The sequence below is a fragment of the Phoenix dactylifera genome, chromosome 17, assembly GCF_009389715.1.
Source record: "Phoenix dactylifera cultivar Barhee BC4 chromosome 17, palm_55x_up_171113_PBpolish2nd_filt_p, whole genome shotgun sequence".
In the NCBI taxonomy this organism is placed as follows: domain Eukaryota; kingdom Viridiplantae; phylum Streptophyta; class Magnoliopsida; order Arecales; family Arecaceae; genus Phoenix; species Phoenix dactylifera.
This window is the reverse complement of record NC_052408.1, coordinates 10802296-10819911: the sequence shown is the minus strand read 5'-3', so window position 1 is coordinate 10819911 and position 17616 is coordinate 10802296. Positions and strand designations below refer to the sequence as shown.

General features: G+C 34.6%; 1 protein-coding gene across 6 annotated transcripts; it reads left to right on the top strand.

Moving 5' to 3' along the window:
- Positions 1-1465: 1465 nt before the first annotated feature.
- Positions 1466-15907, top strand: LOC103696382. Of its 6 annotated transcripts, XM_008777987.4 has the most exons (18): positions 1470-1667; positions 3516-3619; positions 3781-3832; positions 5152-5251; positions 5991-6153; positions 6237-6375; positions 7221-7314; positions 9150-9287; positions 9490-9590; positions 11008-11121; positions 11897-12117; positions 12902-12960; positions 13031-13219; positions 13316-13439; positions 13609-13664; positions 14072-14214; positions 14320-14487; positions 15558-15907. In XM_008777987.4, the coding sequence occupies exons 2-18, from the start codon at positions 3594-3596 to the stop codon at positions 15849-15851; spliced, it is 2181 nt and encodes a 726-aa protein (XP_008776209.2). In that variant the 5' UTR covers positions 1470-1667; positions 3516-3593; the 3' UTR covers positions 15852-15907. The 6 variants fall into 6 exon arrangements, with proteins under 6 accessions (XP_026656669.2, XP_008776208.2, XP_008776209.2 ...); XM_026800868.2 differs by lacking the exon at positions 3781-3832 and having other exon boundaries at positions 1466-1667; positions 14320-14482; positions 15558-15860; XM_008777986.4 differs by lacking the exon at positions 3781-3832 and having other exon boundaries at positions 1467-1667.
- Positions 15908-17616: the final 1709 nt, after the last annotated feature.

The following is a 17616-nucleotide window of genomic DNA, read 5'->3' as shown; positions in this document are numbered from 1 at the left end:
CGGCGAATCTTGGTTCGAATCTCTATATGTGGATATTAAGTTTATTTGCTGTTTACTCTGCGTAAGAGACCCCAGTTACTGCCCCTCCACACCGCCCCGGGCCCCTTCTGAGATGGACGCAACAAGCTTATCAATGTTTTGACTGAACACCTCAATTTCTTCCCTGGATCAACATATAAAATCTGGATTAACATATATTTGGATGTACATTTTCTCGTAATAATATTCGTCCATTCGGTTTCTTATCATGGAAATGCATAAGAGCTCACAGGAGATACATTGGTTAATAAAAAAAATAGAAAAATATTATCATCTCTTCCCTCTTCTAACTCTATTGCAACATGAGAAAGAACTGGTTTTACTGTCACAAAAACCTCCTTAAAATGCAATACACCAGAGATATCCTAAAAAGAATGGAGTTCGGATGATCGCTGGTTCGCAGCTGAACCGAAGTGATGAAATCTTTTGACTTCATACAAGAGAACTTGATTTTAACCCATCCTAACTCGATGGAGTTTCATGAGCATGAGTTATGTATAGATGCAAAAGCAAAATATGGGAAAGTAGAAAAGTTTAGCAAGAGAGAGAGCGCCGATAGAAGAGTTTTTCCTAGTTACAGAAACTTGGAAAGATAAAATATTAAATCAACCTTTTTAGGTGCATGTTTGGAAAATCCAACAGGATTGAGTTCGATTTTCGACAGAAACCGAACCTATTAGTCTACCTAACCTATATTCTTCTAAAGGCTCATTTTAATCTTAGTCTAAATTCTATTTGTTGGCCTGCATGAAGAATTCCTTCTATAGAATTTGGGCTGAAGAGGTATTGAATTGATATGGGTCTACTCAAATAGGATGCCCACTCTATGAATCCAATAGAAAATCCAGCCCAACCCTATTGAATTTTTCAAATAAACCTTAAATCGAATTAGTAATTCTAAAAGTAGAATTAATTGCCCATATGATCTCTCGTTGTCTCTAGATTTGCAAGGAAAAGCCTCTTTGGGAAGATCTTATCGGGTGGAAGATCCTCCAGCATCCAAACATTAGATTATGTACGAGACAGCCAACATGTAATTTTTCTTATCGAAAAAAATATAATTTTAGATTAGATAACCATTTTCCTCAAATTAAGCCATATAATTTTTATCGAACCTATCTATACATTATATCAGAAAAAAAAAAGAAAAAGAAAAATGATCCAGTTGCACCGAACCTGATTTAGGTAACTTTCCACATGAACATCCTAGGATGACCCAATACCAAAAATTTTCGACTTGGTTAAGTAAATTTTGTTTTGGCGTGTACCGTTTTACTTATTCAAGAAATACCCTTAAAACAATATTTTACTAAAAAACCGCCCTCTCCGTGCGGCCCATGTCGCTGCGAAGGCCCACTTTGGACACCATAGAAAGAAGGAAGGCCCAGTTCGGACGGTAGGTGTATAAATAGAGGCGGCGGCCCGGTCGGAGCCCGGCAGCAGACGTTGAAATCCTAGGTTTTTGGCGGGCGAGAACGCGCCCCTCTCCTACGCCTGCCAGTGCCAGCCGATCCCTTCCCTCTTCTCCTCTCTGGAAGAATTAGCGTTTCTCCTCTTCGAGTCGATGGCTCACAGATTGCATCGTTTCCGGGGCCTTTCTAGGGTTCTTTTTCGGCATTTTCATTCAGGTGCTTCTCCGATCCATCCTCATCTCAGCTCATTTCTCTTCGTGGTTTAATCTGTTCACGAGTTTAATTTTCAACGGAGATAAGAAGTGTCGTTGGATTTAGTTATCGTATTTTTCTTCGACGGTGGGATTAATCTTTAAATTCTTGCATCTTTGAAAGAAAGTTCTCTTGTTCTTTTAGCTTATTGGAACCCTCTTCTTGATTTCGTTGTTCCCCCCTCTTTCCTCAAATACGGTGTTGCTATTCGTGTTCCGTGTGGAAACCCTACCGTCTCGATCCAGTTGCGAGTCCTTTACATGAAAACTAAATTTCGCGGAGTATAGCATTTTCTTGATTTCTTCATGATTTTCTTTTTCTTTTCTTTCAATGGAGACGCAAATTTTCTATGGATTTTATCAGCGCTTTTTCCTTCCGTGGTCGGTTATTCCTTAAATTTGCACATGTTTAAAGAAAGAGCAGTTGTCCTTAGAGCCTCTTTTCTTGTTTGCATCCAGCCCCCTTTTTCATTTCCAAAACATCTTGATTTATCTGCATCTGGTTTATGAGGACTAAATTTTGCTGAACATGGGATTTATATGCTCGACTTCTTTATGACTATATTTTCCAATAGATAAACGATTTTTATTTGGACGTAATCATTTTTTTTTTTAAAAAAAAAACTTTGGCAGGATTCCTTTTTAAACTTCCATTTTTTGGTTCAAATAACATTTGTATCTTTTTAAACAAAGATCACTTGTTTTATTGAGTTTCATGGAAACATCTTGATTGCTTTTCTTTCTTTTCCCTCTTTCTTTAAATGTTGGATTGTTTTTAAATTTCTATTTGGAGACCATAAAATTTGCAGATAACCAAATTTCACTAAATTCTTCTGTTACTAGTAATGGATCCTGCACTTTCTTCCGAAACTATTTTGTTATTATCCATTATACCTATATATTGTTGTGTTTTGAGTATGTGCTAATGGTTAAGGGCCCCTTTAGTATTGCTTTTATTTTCTGTTTTTGTTTTCAAATGCCCAAGAAGAAAAAAATGAACTAGACTGAGCAACACGAATGATAAAACCTTTTAGTGTCTTTAAATTGTTTTGTAAAATCTTAAGATCTTTTGTTAGCAAAGGTTTATTACTTTTTTTTTAAAAAAAAAGGTTGCAAATAAAAGAAAATAATAGCACAAGTTTTTGCGCACATGCTATCTCCAACATCAATCTCCATGTGATATTGGTATTGCATTAATTCGTAGACAAACAAAACACAAAATCGAAAACAATGATACCAAACAGGCCTTAAGATTGTAGCTATGAAGATTTCTATCTTCAGTGTCATGGCTTAAAGTAAGTGCAGCCTTCTGTGGAGGTGTTGGCCAGAAGCTATAAGGAAAGATCTAATGAAACAAAAGTATCAACTGAAAGAGGTGGAAAAAATGAAAGAGGCAAAAATGCTGATGTCTAGATCTTCTTAATGTAAACATATTTATAAGTGACATGCCTTGTCCTATAAAGTGGATTTTTTTTTTTAAGGATCCTAGTTATCAAGGTTCATGATCCAAGAAGTCAAAAAAAGACATTGGCCTCAACTAGGGAAAGCCTCAAAGGTATAGTAGCGTAGCTAAAAACAGGTGAACCCACAAACTGACTACCCATACTCCGAAAATTGAGTTCTAACTCAGCATATTTCTAGTTGAATTGATCCTTCTTTCAACACATCTCACATAAAATTGCTAAATTTCCGTCATTTTATCCATGTTAAGATTGTCGTAAAAAGCTTACCAAACAAATACGTCGCTTTTCTCCTTGCTGGAAACAAATTTCATGAGAACGTATTCTCATCTCTATGTTGTTTACTCGATCAGGTTCAGTGTCAAGGAGAAAACTTCCTAATAGTTTTGCAACCTCTGTTACATCAATTTTTGCGGAGAAGAGACAAGAATATGGTAGCAGCCGACCAAATTCGCAGGTAATTCAAATTCACTGCATCTGGATATCTTAGTCCTTATCCATGGATATTTTCTTTTCCACGTGAGACATTGTCTGACAGCATGTATCAGTCAATTTTACTAAGATACAAGCATGACATTGTACCATAACAACACTCATCACAAGCTTGAAAAGATGCAGAGTCAGGTCAACAGCCTCACAAGTATGTGCAAAGTTATGCTATGGACTTTGGGTAATTCCTAAATATATTATCTTGTATTGGTTAGGTTTTTTTCAATCTCTAAATGACTAGCCTTTTTGGAAAGAAAAGATGCATTACATATTGAACATGCACTGCTGTTTTTGATAAACATCAATGGAAACATATGCACCTTGCCATATCATCGTAATGAAAAAGTAAAAACATAATTAAAATTGACAGGTCTTATACAAGTTACAGTTTTTGAAAAGCTTGGATTTACTAAGGCCTCGTATAGTATTGTTGTAGGTAGTGGAGCTTTTGTCTATAAGGTTTTGGGAAGTAGAGCTTTCACTAGTATAGTTTTAACAAAAAGTTGTTTATTGTTTGGTAATTATATTTTTAAATTGTTGTGGAACTTCAACATCTCTTCGATACTCAATCTAGGAAAGCGCTTTTAGTATCAAGAAATGACAATAAAGGATATTTCAATCATCTAACTATTTGTACCATCAAAAATTATTAATTATGAAGTATTTGAATTTATAAATCATTTATTTTGATATTTTAATCTAAATAATATAATAAATAACAATTTTTATATTAATTATGAAAGTATTATAATTTATTTTATTATAATAATATTATTTTCACAACTATTATATTTATTTAAATATATTATAATAATATAATATTATTATATGATAATAATAAAATATAATAGTATTATAATCATGACATTAATATTATATTGCCATAATATAATATAATATTAGTTATACATATTTTATATTATATGTTATTATAAAATATTATTAATATAAGATTATTTTTATATTGTAATCTAAACAATATAATAAATAGTATAATTATTCTTTTGGGATGATTACCAAGTAATAAAAAAATATCATGAGGTTGAAACTCAAAATTCTAAATTGCATGATTATGGCAATAAAAAGACACAAACCTAAATGATTATGGGAATAAAAGTATTTTAAATTAATTTTAAAACAATTCTGTTGTGGGGCTCGAACCTAAGTCTCTCTGTCAAGCTTTCAAAAAACAGCTTGCTGATGCATCTCAAGTAAAGTATTTGTCCAAAAGCTCCAAATTGGACCTTTTTCTTAGTAGACTTTTTTCAGCTTTGGAGGAAGTAGAAAGTGGTTTCAAATTTTTTACCAAACACCTCAAAATCACCCAAAAGTGATTCTGGCCCTCCAAGGAGCACTTTTTGGCTCTCTACAAACAATGCCAAACGGCGCATAAATATTACTAGTTTTCATTGCAGGTTGCTATGTCGAAATAGACTTTGAAAGTGTTAAGTAACCCATTGTATTAAATTGTAGTTCTGAGTTCTAACTTACAAATAACAGCTAATTTTCAGGTGCTCAATGACATCAGAAGGACAACATGCTTTAGTTTCACATGAAGAAGTGTTAGCCTTTATCAAATCCACATTTGGTGAACTTCAAGGTAAAATATTGATTTTCAATGTTCTGGAAATATCTCTCCTTGCATATATTCCTATGACATCTTAACATCAGCATGATGTTCTTGTATATAAAAGCGTTTATCCTATAATCTGAGCTGTGATAATATAATGGGCCAATTGCAAAAAATTATGTTTCTGTCCTCCTGCTAATTCTTTTCTTCTAATTTTCAAGTTACCTAGGTTCCATAACAAAAAAAATGTACCTAGGTTTGTTTGGCTTAGGGGAAAAGTGATTAGTTGCTGCATGGTTAATGCAAATTCTAGTCAAATGGCTGTAGGTAATATCCTTTTATAGTGACTGTAGGTAAGGGATTAGAGACCACTAGTGATAGGTTGTAATTCCTTTAAATAATCATCCTTTTGCTCTATGAGAGGAAATTCACCAATGTGATTTCTCCATTTCTCTTATATGAAATGGGTTGTTGGATATCAAATTAGTGAGGTAAAATCATAAATTTGTGTATCTTCAAATTTTGGTCGGCAGAACATTAAATCTGTATATTGTGGCAAAGAAGAGTTTCATGAACCTGGGTCCATGTTAGATTGGCTAGTTAGCTCTTTTCTTATATGATGGTATTAAATATTAGAGGGAGAACAAGATGAATGCAAAAAATTAGGGGGGACATCTAACCCTTGTAGTGCATAAAGAGAATCTACTGAACAGCATACCTTTTGTATTGCATGAATTTTATTTATTTTCATTTTGCCTTTGTGATGCAGGACCAAATCATTGTTGGCTGAATAATGTAGATGGTGGCATAAAATCTTTCAATCAACATGGAATATTTTTGGTGCTTGTGAATGCAACTCTTGATTATTCTACATCACGTAGTCACCATGAATGTATCTTTCCAATTGAAAGAGTAAAATTGCTTCAACAGAGGTAGTTGTGTTTAGGCACATATTTGTATTTATATAGTTTCCTCAACATGTGCGATAATTATTTTTATACTTCTCTTCTTGTAGGTACCCAAAACTTAATGTTTTTGCTTTGCAATATGGAAGTTCAGTCAATTCAATTGCTACTCATACTGAGCTAATTCAAACTATCATGGAGGAGTATATTACATATCCTGTCTTGATATCAGAAAAGAATTTTGCTATGGTGAGGCAGAAATCTTTATTAGTGAGTTATTGCACAAATTAGCATAAATATTTTACTATCCTTATGTGTCTCCCCTTTTTGTCGATAGCATCATCTTTTTGGTCACATCTGTATTGTCAATTTGTCAGCAGAATTTTCTAGATCCAGGGCTTTCCCAATCTGATATAGGTGCTGGCAATGTTGACTAACACGTGACATGCCAGTTTGGCATTGTATGGCTTAATTTGGAGCCAAAAGGCATTTGTTTAAATTTTTATAAGTTTGGCATGGCTATACAAGCGTCAGCATAGCACGGCACAGCATGGCCAGCCACTAGCTGACATGCCTCGTGCCTGTGGAGTTTAAAATTTTTGATCATTCATCATGATGTTCATTTTTATGGGCATCTGGATGTGTCTTTATTTTTTCCTTACTGTTGTTATGACATGCCATCTTTTCTGGGATTTTGCTAGTCTTAAGTTTATGCACCTTTGAAATTTTTTCTTTCATTTTAAATGAAACCTTCTTCATGCATGTATCAAGTAAAGGAGACTTAGAGACATAAAGAACTCAGGTCATCACCCTCAGCTTTCATTGTTCGCGAAACAATGCATCTTCACTAATGGATCAAAATGAGCGAACAATGCCCTTCATCAAGCATGCCTATCAACATTTTTCTCATGTACTGATCCACAACAGAAGAAAATGCAATTTATTAAGTGTCCTTACTTGAATATAATTAATTTGTGTGCATCGTAAATTTCAAACAATAGATTTGACTATGATCTGAGCCCCCCTTCCCCCAATTTCAATTTGTTCTATTATGTGACATTTTGTTGGAATTATGTATTTTTGGATGTATTCAGATGACAAATGGTGCATGCTACTTGCTATTTGAAGGCTCTACAAATCGTCTGTTCCATCTTAAGCTCGATGAAGAGCTTGGAACCCTTGCAAAAGGTAACCCTCTTGCAGTCTTCTTGGATAATATTCCGTAACTATCATTGACATTTCACAGTATATGGAGAAATCTAAGCAGTTGACTATAATAAAGTCATTTCTTTGATGAAATTATGTGATTTAGGAATCTATATGTTTCCATGGTTTTCATAATTCTTCAGTAGTTTTGATTTTCAGATCTTCATGGGCACCCTTTTAAACATCTGGTTACCATAAAAAGGTCAAGCATGTAAAATATCAAAATTATTAAACTTACATGAAGGACTATTTTGTGCTCTCTTTGCCTGTATACCATGTGAAACAGTTTCAGCAAAATAAAATGAAGCACTTATGGTTGAGAAACATTTGGGAAAAGCTAATTGTTATGCAGGCAAAGTGACAACACTAATCAGTTGCTAGAACCTAGAACAACTTTAGCTTGCTGATTGTCTTTGTGAGATGTCAAGGACAAACTATAGTGATCTAGCTGATATGCACTAAAATGAGTCTTAGATTCTCAAATAGTGGATAAAATGGTGGACATTTTTTGATGAGACATCATGTGATTAATCACTACGAAAAATTAATGGACATCCTCATAAGCAGAGGACTGTTATAAATGTGAACAGTCAAAAGGAAGAGAAATAGACCTAGGAGAATATCAAACTTGCTCTTGCGGACATTTTCTTAATGCGTATTCGTATCTTGTAATTCATAAATTCAGATCTTGTGACTAACTTGGCTGCATCAAAAAGATTCATATTTTATTTAAATTGGCAGTAGCATTTTTTATAAGACACGTGACATTCCATGTATAATTGTTCTAATACTGAAAATTAGTTTTATTGTAAAATCATTGGAACGCGAAATTGTTATACTTCAACTAGATTCCATGTAGTGATGTAAATAAAAACTTATATTATTAGTATGTTTATTATCTTTGCTGAAACAATTTTGTCAAGCATGAACACAAAATTTGATAGTACAATCTTCATTGTTCCAAAGATAGGAAGCGGTATTAAAATCTAACCTTGAAAATTGAACCATGATGACAGTTTAGAAAGTCTAGTTCCAACTCTTCGTGCCTTCTTTTTTTTTTGTGCCTTATCTTGCATATAATGAGCATATTTTTCCTTGCATTATTGTTTTTATATGCTATGACTTAATAGCCTGAAGCAGGAAGTGTCTCCGTGCAGTATTTATATTAAAAGATATCAGTGATCATGAATTAAACTATCTAGATTGATGTGCTTCAAGAAAGAGACTAAAAAATTCAACTAACTGCAAAAAAATAGATGTAGCTGTTCCCTTGACTATTTATGGTCACTGTGCTTGATCTTGTGGTGATTGGAATTGTTAGGAAGTGGCTGGAACCAGAAGCAAGATTCCAAAGTTGCTTTTATAATGTTTTTTGGATCTTCATAAACAATTTAGTCATTTTGCATGCCGCACTTACTAAACTATTAAAATGCTATAGGCGGTATGTGAGAAAGCATTGTACTTGCTTTATATGCATATGGCTATGCTTGAAGCTAGCTTAGTTGCTGTTGAACTGGGGGTGTAATAGAATGATATGATGCCCCTGATAATGTTTTCTTATCTAAGTTTTACAGACTGAGGTTTGATGATCTGAGACGTTTCTTTAAGTTCATGCATATTATGAAGTTTGGTACAAATCTTACATCAAAATATGAGTGCATTTTTCTTACACAAAAAAAATTGATATTAACCTTATTGATGAATTTGTGTTATATATGTGTTTGGCTGTACTGATATTAATTGTAATCAAAATTGCAAGCTTTGAAATGAGTATTACTAATTTCTTACTTCAATCCCAATCAATGTATTTCATGCAGCAATAGAGGAACTCAGTGTGCTACAGAAAGAGAGTGCTGCCACCATTCAAAGCTCAAATTTTGATAGAACGAGACAGCTTGAGGTTATCAAGGAACCACATTTTTGTTCTTTCAGAAACTTGCTTCTGTACTATCCAGGTATGGTTTGTTTTCTCATTTATTTTTAATTAACATTTTATATTGGTCATAACTGTAGATGTTCATCTTAGGTCATTTGTCATGCAGTTATGTCATGTAGTCGTTTTTCTATCTATAATTAGGTCATGTAAAATATGGTCATAACCATGTTATCTTGTTTCTTGTCTTTTCTCTTCTCTTTTTTTTTTGTTGATCATTCTAGGGTGTTTGTCTGTGGATGAAGATGGAAATCGCATATTCATTTCTGACAGCAACCATCATCGGATCATCATAGCTGATGGCGACGGGAAAATTTTAGATTGTGTAAGTATGGTATTGATTGTTTGTCACATGATGAATAGATGCGTAGCTATAGCTTTAGGGTTTTAGGGTGTGTGCGTGTAATTCGTACGTATATGCATGCATATGTATGTATGCATGCATATATAGCAGATGATGGATATTGTTATGTTGGGGAAGTACTTTGGTTATGGAAAAAAATTTTATTTGTCTATATTGCAGAAAACAATCACCTTAACCATGTGCATCAATCTTGTCTCAAATATTTGGTCAGCTTTATGGTCCTTATCTTGAAGCATTCGTATTTTGGGCCACCTCCAAATGTTATTTCTTCCTTTGTATAACAAATGTTGCTGCAGAAAACAATAATTTTCCTTGATAAGAAAGATTGGCAGCTGAAGATTCATAACCAGCCCCGGTTTGGTGATGATTATGATGGTGTTTTATATTTCAATAAAAAATAATTTGGAGCTATTATCAATTTATATTTGGCTGCTCTTTAGGAGAAAAAAAAAGAAGTTGAAAGGACTTGTGAAGTAGCACTTCTTAAAAATATCTTCAACAGAAAACGGGAAAAGGTCTTTGCTTATTTTTCCTTTTTTCTAAATTGTAGAATAACAGTCTCGCTAAGTATGACATCTAAGTGGCGAAGCCCTCGAAGTACAGTTATGGTATTTTGGTATCTGATTTTCCTCTTGAAGGAGCTTTGTGATGTGAAGAACAAATTGAAGTTTTCTGCACTGACCTAAAAGCAAACTAAGACTTTAAAAGTAGAAGCTATCTGATCCTTATTTCCTTTCACTGCTAGAAGAAACCTGATTTAAAATAATATTTATAAGCATTCCATGTGGAAAAATTGCTTTTCAAGAGAGAAAAATGTGATATATGATAAATAATTGTGCTTTTTCTTTCAGCTTGTGTTTACTGATATATTAGCTTGTCTGAGCTAAAGGTATTTTTAGCTAGTAAGTAGGTGTGTAAAATTGAAGGCTTTGTGATTGCACATATATTTTAAGCGATCTGGTGTTGAGAATACATGATTTTTTATTGTAAGTCCACAATCTGTAACCTTAGTAAGTCATTATTCATGCCACCATGGGATTGATTGCTTGATTTCATGCGAAGTAGGGAAAATATTTTAGAGATTTGATGGTCTTTTTCATTTATGATTTGGCACTCTGGTTTCATTTATCTTTTGGTGCATTCATATTTCCTTGTGTAGGTCTTTTTCAATGAAATTCAGTGGTTCAGGAAACATACATCTTAATATTTATCTTTGTATTGCCTTCAACATTGTGCATGAACATAGTTCTTATAATCTAGTGTATGGAATCTTGAATTATTTTATCATAATCTTGCTTCTGTGCTGGCAATCTATTATCACATAATAATTCCAACCTCTAAAATTTGCAAGTAGACTTGAACTAACTTCATATTGCAGATTGGTTCTTACCCTGGTTTTGAGGATGGTGAATTTGGATCTGCCAAATTATTGCGGCCTGCTGGTTCTTTCTATTGCACTGCTGAAAATTGCTTATATTTTGTGGACTCCGAGGTATAACGTATAACTTGATAGCTATGATAACTATGATACTTTGTTTATGTAAATCTTATATTGATTTCCAAATAATGTATACTATTTGTTCTTCAGAGTATTTTATGTGTTAATACCTATGAAAATGGACTCTTTCAAGATATCTATATCTGATTGTTGAAAAAAGGCATTTCACACAAAAAGGGCTTTTGATACATGAACAGTAAAATGGAAATTATCCTTTTGTTGTTTTGGAGCTGATGTTTCGTTGTTTGTAGTCAGTAATCACCACAAAACATAACCAGCATTACCGGGCCACCTGTTCTTATTGAGGTCTGAGTTACCAATTCAAGCAAGCCTTTTCCAATTTCACTTCACAACTTATGTCCAAATTCTGAGGCTACAAGCCCTGCCCCCCCTCCCCACAACTTTCCAACCCTTCTGCATACATCCAAGCTGTTCCTGTATCAGGCTATCGGCCATCCTGTATCAATTTATAGTTATGAGATTGTACACTTTCACCTGATGTGAAGACTTTTCTCTTTCAGTAGATTTGCAAGTTCGGCTTTAGATTTTTGCACAATAATCCTAGCTTATTTATCTGGATTTTTGCTCTTGTTTTCTGTTGTGGCATTTTCTTTAATTTAGTTTTTCAACCTTGCTCGATATTATACTTGTTATTTTGTAATGTTTCGTGGCTATATTAAGAGTTATATGAGTAGTTTTCTGGCAATGAGATCCAGCAGTAGATATTCATGCTGTTTATTTGTTGTTTCTATATATCCTTTCCTGATAGAATCATGCAATTAGAAGAGCTGATATGGAAAAAAGGATGTTGGAGACTGTATACCCTGTATGTGTACAAAAAAATACTGGTATATGGAGCTGGATCTTGGATAAACTTGGACTTGCAAGAGAAATTGCTCAGAAGCCTAAGGAATATGAGCCAGACTTCGTTGCTTTTCCTTGGCACTTGATGAAGATAGGGGAAGATGACCTCTTAATTACAAACCGCAGGTAATATATGCCATCTACCTTTATTTTTATATTGTAGAATCCACATTAGTACTATGTTCCCTTTGTATCCTTGATTTTCATACATCATTTGTTTCTGTCACATACACATGAATTTTGAGACACAATAATGCTCACTTTTGGTCATGATGGTTTTCGTGTCGTTCAAGAAGATATGCTTATGTAAGAACCCATATGTATTCTCTTCACTTGTGATAAAAACAAGCTTTAATGCTTGTGAGCTTTGTTATTTATAAACCTTTTACCAATTCTGTCAGTTCACAGTATGGTCTATGTTCAAGTAAACACAAATTCGATTTTGAACTACAATTTTAGCAACCATTAAACTTTTCCATCTGTGACTTGGTATTGGTGGGTGATAATTATGACCACCTAATTCACATTGTTTGCAGCATTATGAATAAAAAAAATTTATAGGACAACTTGTTCCATACTATCTGGGAGGATACTCTTAAAAGTCCGTGTTTGATTATCCCAGGCATACAAACATCCAAAAACACATACAAAAGCCTTCAACTTTGAAAGTAGAAAAGCTAGTAGCATGTTACATAAACAGAGTTGTCAATTCGGATTGCTTCATGCTAAGTTAGGTATTTTGGTTTGAACCAGCACATTGCGAGAAAGAGAGCAAAATAAAAAATTACAATAAGAAATTTACCTATAGAACATATGGATTGGGTTCTTTTGACCAAACCTTCTGACTGCTAAGTATATTGTGGCCTTTCTTTTTGTTTAATGGTTTTTATATCAATTTACTTTTCTGTAGTTTTGAGACATCTTGGATCATAAGCGTGGCAACTGGTGAGATCAAAAAAGTTTTAAGAGGTTAGTTATCTTCTTTTTCTTTTCTATTATATCTTATTTTGTATGCTTCAACTAATTAACCTACTTAAAGGTATTCCAAATATCATGGAAATATGGGAGCACACAATAATGGAGAAATTGTCACTGCCGAAGGAGATTTATGAGAATTGGTCACCAGAAGAAGGACTTCAACATTCCTTTTCTTTAGAGGGAATTCCTCATGCTGGTTTGGTGTCATCAATTGCGAACCTTCAGAACTACACAATTTTTTCTGATGCAGGTTGGTGAGTTACATATGGATGAAGTCTATGTTTCTATTTCCAGAGTCACAGCAAATTGTTAACACATTTTTTTGTTCGTGTGTTTCTTCAATTAGCTGGTCAAAGGGTTCTGAAGTTTCATAGGGAATCACAATGCATTTCCTGCTTCCAGTTCTCAAACTTGGGGGTCCTTGGGCTACCATATTGGTTGGTATGCCCTCTTGAGAGAGTTTGTAGTAGGTGAGATGCTCCAATTCAATTTTCTATCTATATTCTTTGTTATTTAAAGTTCTATATCACCCTTTTGAGGGTAGACAAGGAACTTTATGATGTTTTAGCCTTTCAGGAGTGATTTCGAGTCATTCTGCTTTCTAATTCTAGTCCTTTGACATCTTCTATGATGTTCCAGTGGATATTCGGGCAGGTCATGGAGTGAGCATCTTCATTCCTTCAATGTGCTTCCTGGTATTATTGACATCCTTGCCCATTTACCATTTCAAAACCTTTAGGTTTTGTTATGTTTATGCATTCCTTTTTTTCTCTATGGCGAAGTTATATGCATGTTTGATATGCCAAGCTTCATTGTCTCACTGGTGTGATATGAGCTGTTTCATTCTTAATATTGACCTACTTAAAACAAGTATTGAATATGTTTATCTAATATGTTAATACTTGAAATGTTGCTGTCAGTGGATCATGATATCTTATTGCTAACTCTTACAGTGTTCCCAGCTTCATTATGTTATGACCAATCACCTTCCTTTTTTGTGTTTTTTTATTATTAATTTTACCAATGCTATAAGCTAATAGTTGACTTTACCTGCTCTTTGTCATATGACTTTTCCTGTGTTCTCACTTTTTTATAAACACAGGTAGGTGTAATATACAGGTTTATGTAGATATCCCACTGGGTACTGAACTGGCAACACCAATGGAGGAGAGTTGTATCTGGCGCCAAGCAAGAGGATCTGCTGTTGAACTTTCTGGATCAGGAGATGGCATAAGCACTGAGAAGGTATCAACCTCTCAGAGCTCCTTTTTCTTTTTTGACTTGCACTCAGGATCATGATACTATTTTCATTGTTTTTAATAATTTGAAAAACTTTGGATGGTATACAAGGTTGGTGTTGCACAACAGTGGTTTGATGAGTTGGATAACCTTGCCTTCTCAAAACCTGAGTTGGAAGCAGACATCCAAGATGAAGAAGTACCTCCAGGTAGAGGCTTCCAAGATAAGGACAAAGTGCATTTTGATTGTGCTGTCAGCATCAGTCCTGGGACTGGTGAGGTATGATTCTTGTATCTCAATTATGTTGAGACAATATAAAGTAGAATCAAGATAACAAGTGCGGGCTTATGTCTTTTCGTTCGAGTGGAATAATAGGAAAGTATTTTGGTACACCATAAATTTATTAACATAATTCTCATGGGGAATCCCAATAAAAAATTCGTGTTAAATCCTTGGCTGTGGTTGTAACCAGGCCAAATCAAGAGGTTCCTCTGGTGCATTCTGGTAAAATGAATCTGTGTCGGTGTTTTGTTGATTATTTGCATGCTTCTGGAAATGGTATGTTGAGAGGTTATAGTTGTGTGTGTTGCTTTCTGGTCCTTTGGGGTCAAGGCTTAGATTGTGGTTCTGGAGGATGTTATGTCTTTGAGATACATAATTTTTACACCACTACTTTGTGGTGGAAGCTGCTTCTTGGAATGATGAACCTTGTAGTTGATGATAAACCTCAGAGATTGTCTGTTTTGTTTTTTGGAATAAGGGGCTTGCCTCTACTGGCTAAGCATACATATTAAGCACGGTGCTACTAAGGACTGTTATTAACAATGGGGTTGAGGGGGTTATCTAGTTTGTAATCTTGCGGTATATTGTCTTCATTAACATTTTTATTTAGGCAGAACTCCGGTGTAATTATTATTCCTTTTATTTGGAACCAGGAGAATAGTTACATTCCATGTTAAAGACAGCTACTAAGTGCTAGTCTTGATAAGTTTAAAGCTTTGTTTAGGCAATGTTCTGTTATGTGTTATTGAGTTACAATACATGTTGAGTATTGATTTGACAAAACGCAATGAAATAGCAAGTGATCCCTGCCAAGTTGTGTTTTGTGACAGGCACATTTCACATGTCCTGTATTTGACCATCTTTCTGCATGTTGGTGTTTCACTATATTCTTAAGCACTTTTTTTAAGAAAAAGCCAAGGGTAAAAAAAAAAAAAGGAAAAAAAGGAAGACTGCATTTGTAACTTTTCACCATCTCTCTGTTGTTTTGGGTTTCAAATCTCTATTTGCAAACAGAGTTGGTAATCATCATGGTTTTGAATGTCTGCTCGTTTTTTTTTTCATTGCAGGTGGTTGTTTCTGCTGTTCTCTATTTGAAGGTAAAAAAAACACAAGATAATGGGGAAGAACAGAAGAATATAGCAGAGAGGATTCTGGACTACCAGAAGCATGAAGATAGAATATCAGAGAATGCTTGCACTGAGTTGCTTTTCAAAACTTGTAGGGACATGCAATATATGATATTCATGAAACCTTTGCATCTCAGAATAAGGCTCGAGTGTGGTGATCATCCAGCTGCTGAAACGAATAAAGAGACAATCACCACTGATTCCATGATAAATATCAATATATCTTTAGACTAAATTATATAATATTTCTGTACTGAGTTATATATTCAATTTTGATTTTGCTGCTTCAATATTCCCAAGCTTGTCATTAGCATTGTTTGCAAGTAATTTTCTTTGTTAGCTTTAAACAAGAAAATTAGCCCCTGACATGCAGGAGAATGAGTTTCTCTTATTCAGAGTGGATAGATAATATTTTTGATTGAGATAATATGAATTCGCTACCAGTGAGGCGGTCAATAAATGCCCGTTTCACAGATAGGTTAGTGGTGGCGTTTGTGCTAGAGTAGCATTTATTTAGAAAACGTCTTTCGTGACTTTTAAAAGTTCGCAATTTCCATATAAAAAGGATAGAACAGCTTTTGATTCCCCTTTACTACTTTCCTTTAAAATTTCTAACGTTTGCCTTTCATACATTAATCAATATTAGGTAGTTGTTTAATATTTTCATTTATGTGCACAAAATCAATTGTTTGGTTTTAAGCCGCTCAATCCCGTATGAACGGTTGGAACAAGCAGTACAATGTATTTTCCCTTTAGAGGTTTTTGCTATTTTTTTTCTCAAAAAAAGAAGAAGAGGTTTTTGCTATATGAATAATTGTATTTATGGTTTTCTCGAGCCCCTCTTCTAGGAGCATACGAGTCCTGAGCCTTCTCTTGCATAGCAAGTCCACTTTGGCGGGGTTGTGGAATCCAGACTGGCATTCTTAAACCGAGTATAACGATATGATCGGACAAGTTGATGACTGAAGTGGTCAATTTCTTAGCACGGGGGTGGGACATTCTTTTTTTTTATTTATTTTTTTTTTGGTACATAATAAGGGAAAGGGGAAAGAAAGGGACAAGCCCACCACCGCGTAGCAGCCTCTACTGGGCCCCCACTCCGTCAGGAGAATATTCGACGCGGGCAGAAATGACCGTGTGTTAGGCACCCCGGTTAGTTTTACTCATATCCTCTTTATTCGTCGGCCGGCTCAGTGACCCCTCTGGGCTCCGGCACCTGTAGAAAGAATTTTATTTGGCTGAAGAGCTAATTCGTCGAATTGTTCAGTATTATAGGATTGTCCTTAATTTATGCTGAGCGTGAGAACCAAGTGAGTGTATAAAGTTTCATTACTGGGCTTGGCTTACTCATTTGTTCTTAAAATTTATGGTAATAGTTCGTACTTATACGTACCGACCATTTTGTACCGGTATCGAACTGGTATGCATTATAGAAGGTATACTGATACAGTGACACTTGGTACGTCGAACTGGATATCATACTATACTTGATAAAATGGTATAGGTACTGAGTCCGGTATTCAGGCGGCAAACTTTGCTTGTGCCTGTTTTAATAATTGACTTCGCTCCACAGTAGGTCTGCCATGAGGAAACATTATAATTTTCAAATCAACCAACTCTAGCTACGATAATTACTGATGATTTCCTGTTTAAAGCATCAGCCAAAATATTTGCCCTTTTTGGGTGGTAATTAATAGTAAAATCATAATCTTTTAATAGCCGTAATCACCTTCTCTATCTTAGATTCAGCCATACATCAAACTCTTGTGCTTGGTATAAACCTCACGAGGCTTCCCATATAAATAGTGCCTATATTTTCAACGCAAAGGCCGCACCTACTAGCTCTAAGTCATGAATGGGGTAATTCAGATCAAATAGTTTCAGCTGATTAGATGCATAGGCTATTACTCTTCCATTTTGCATCATGATACAATCCAAATCTTTCAAAATGAGTCACCGTAAATGGTAAAATCTCTTATCCTAGATGGAACGGTCAAGA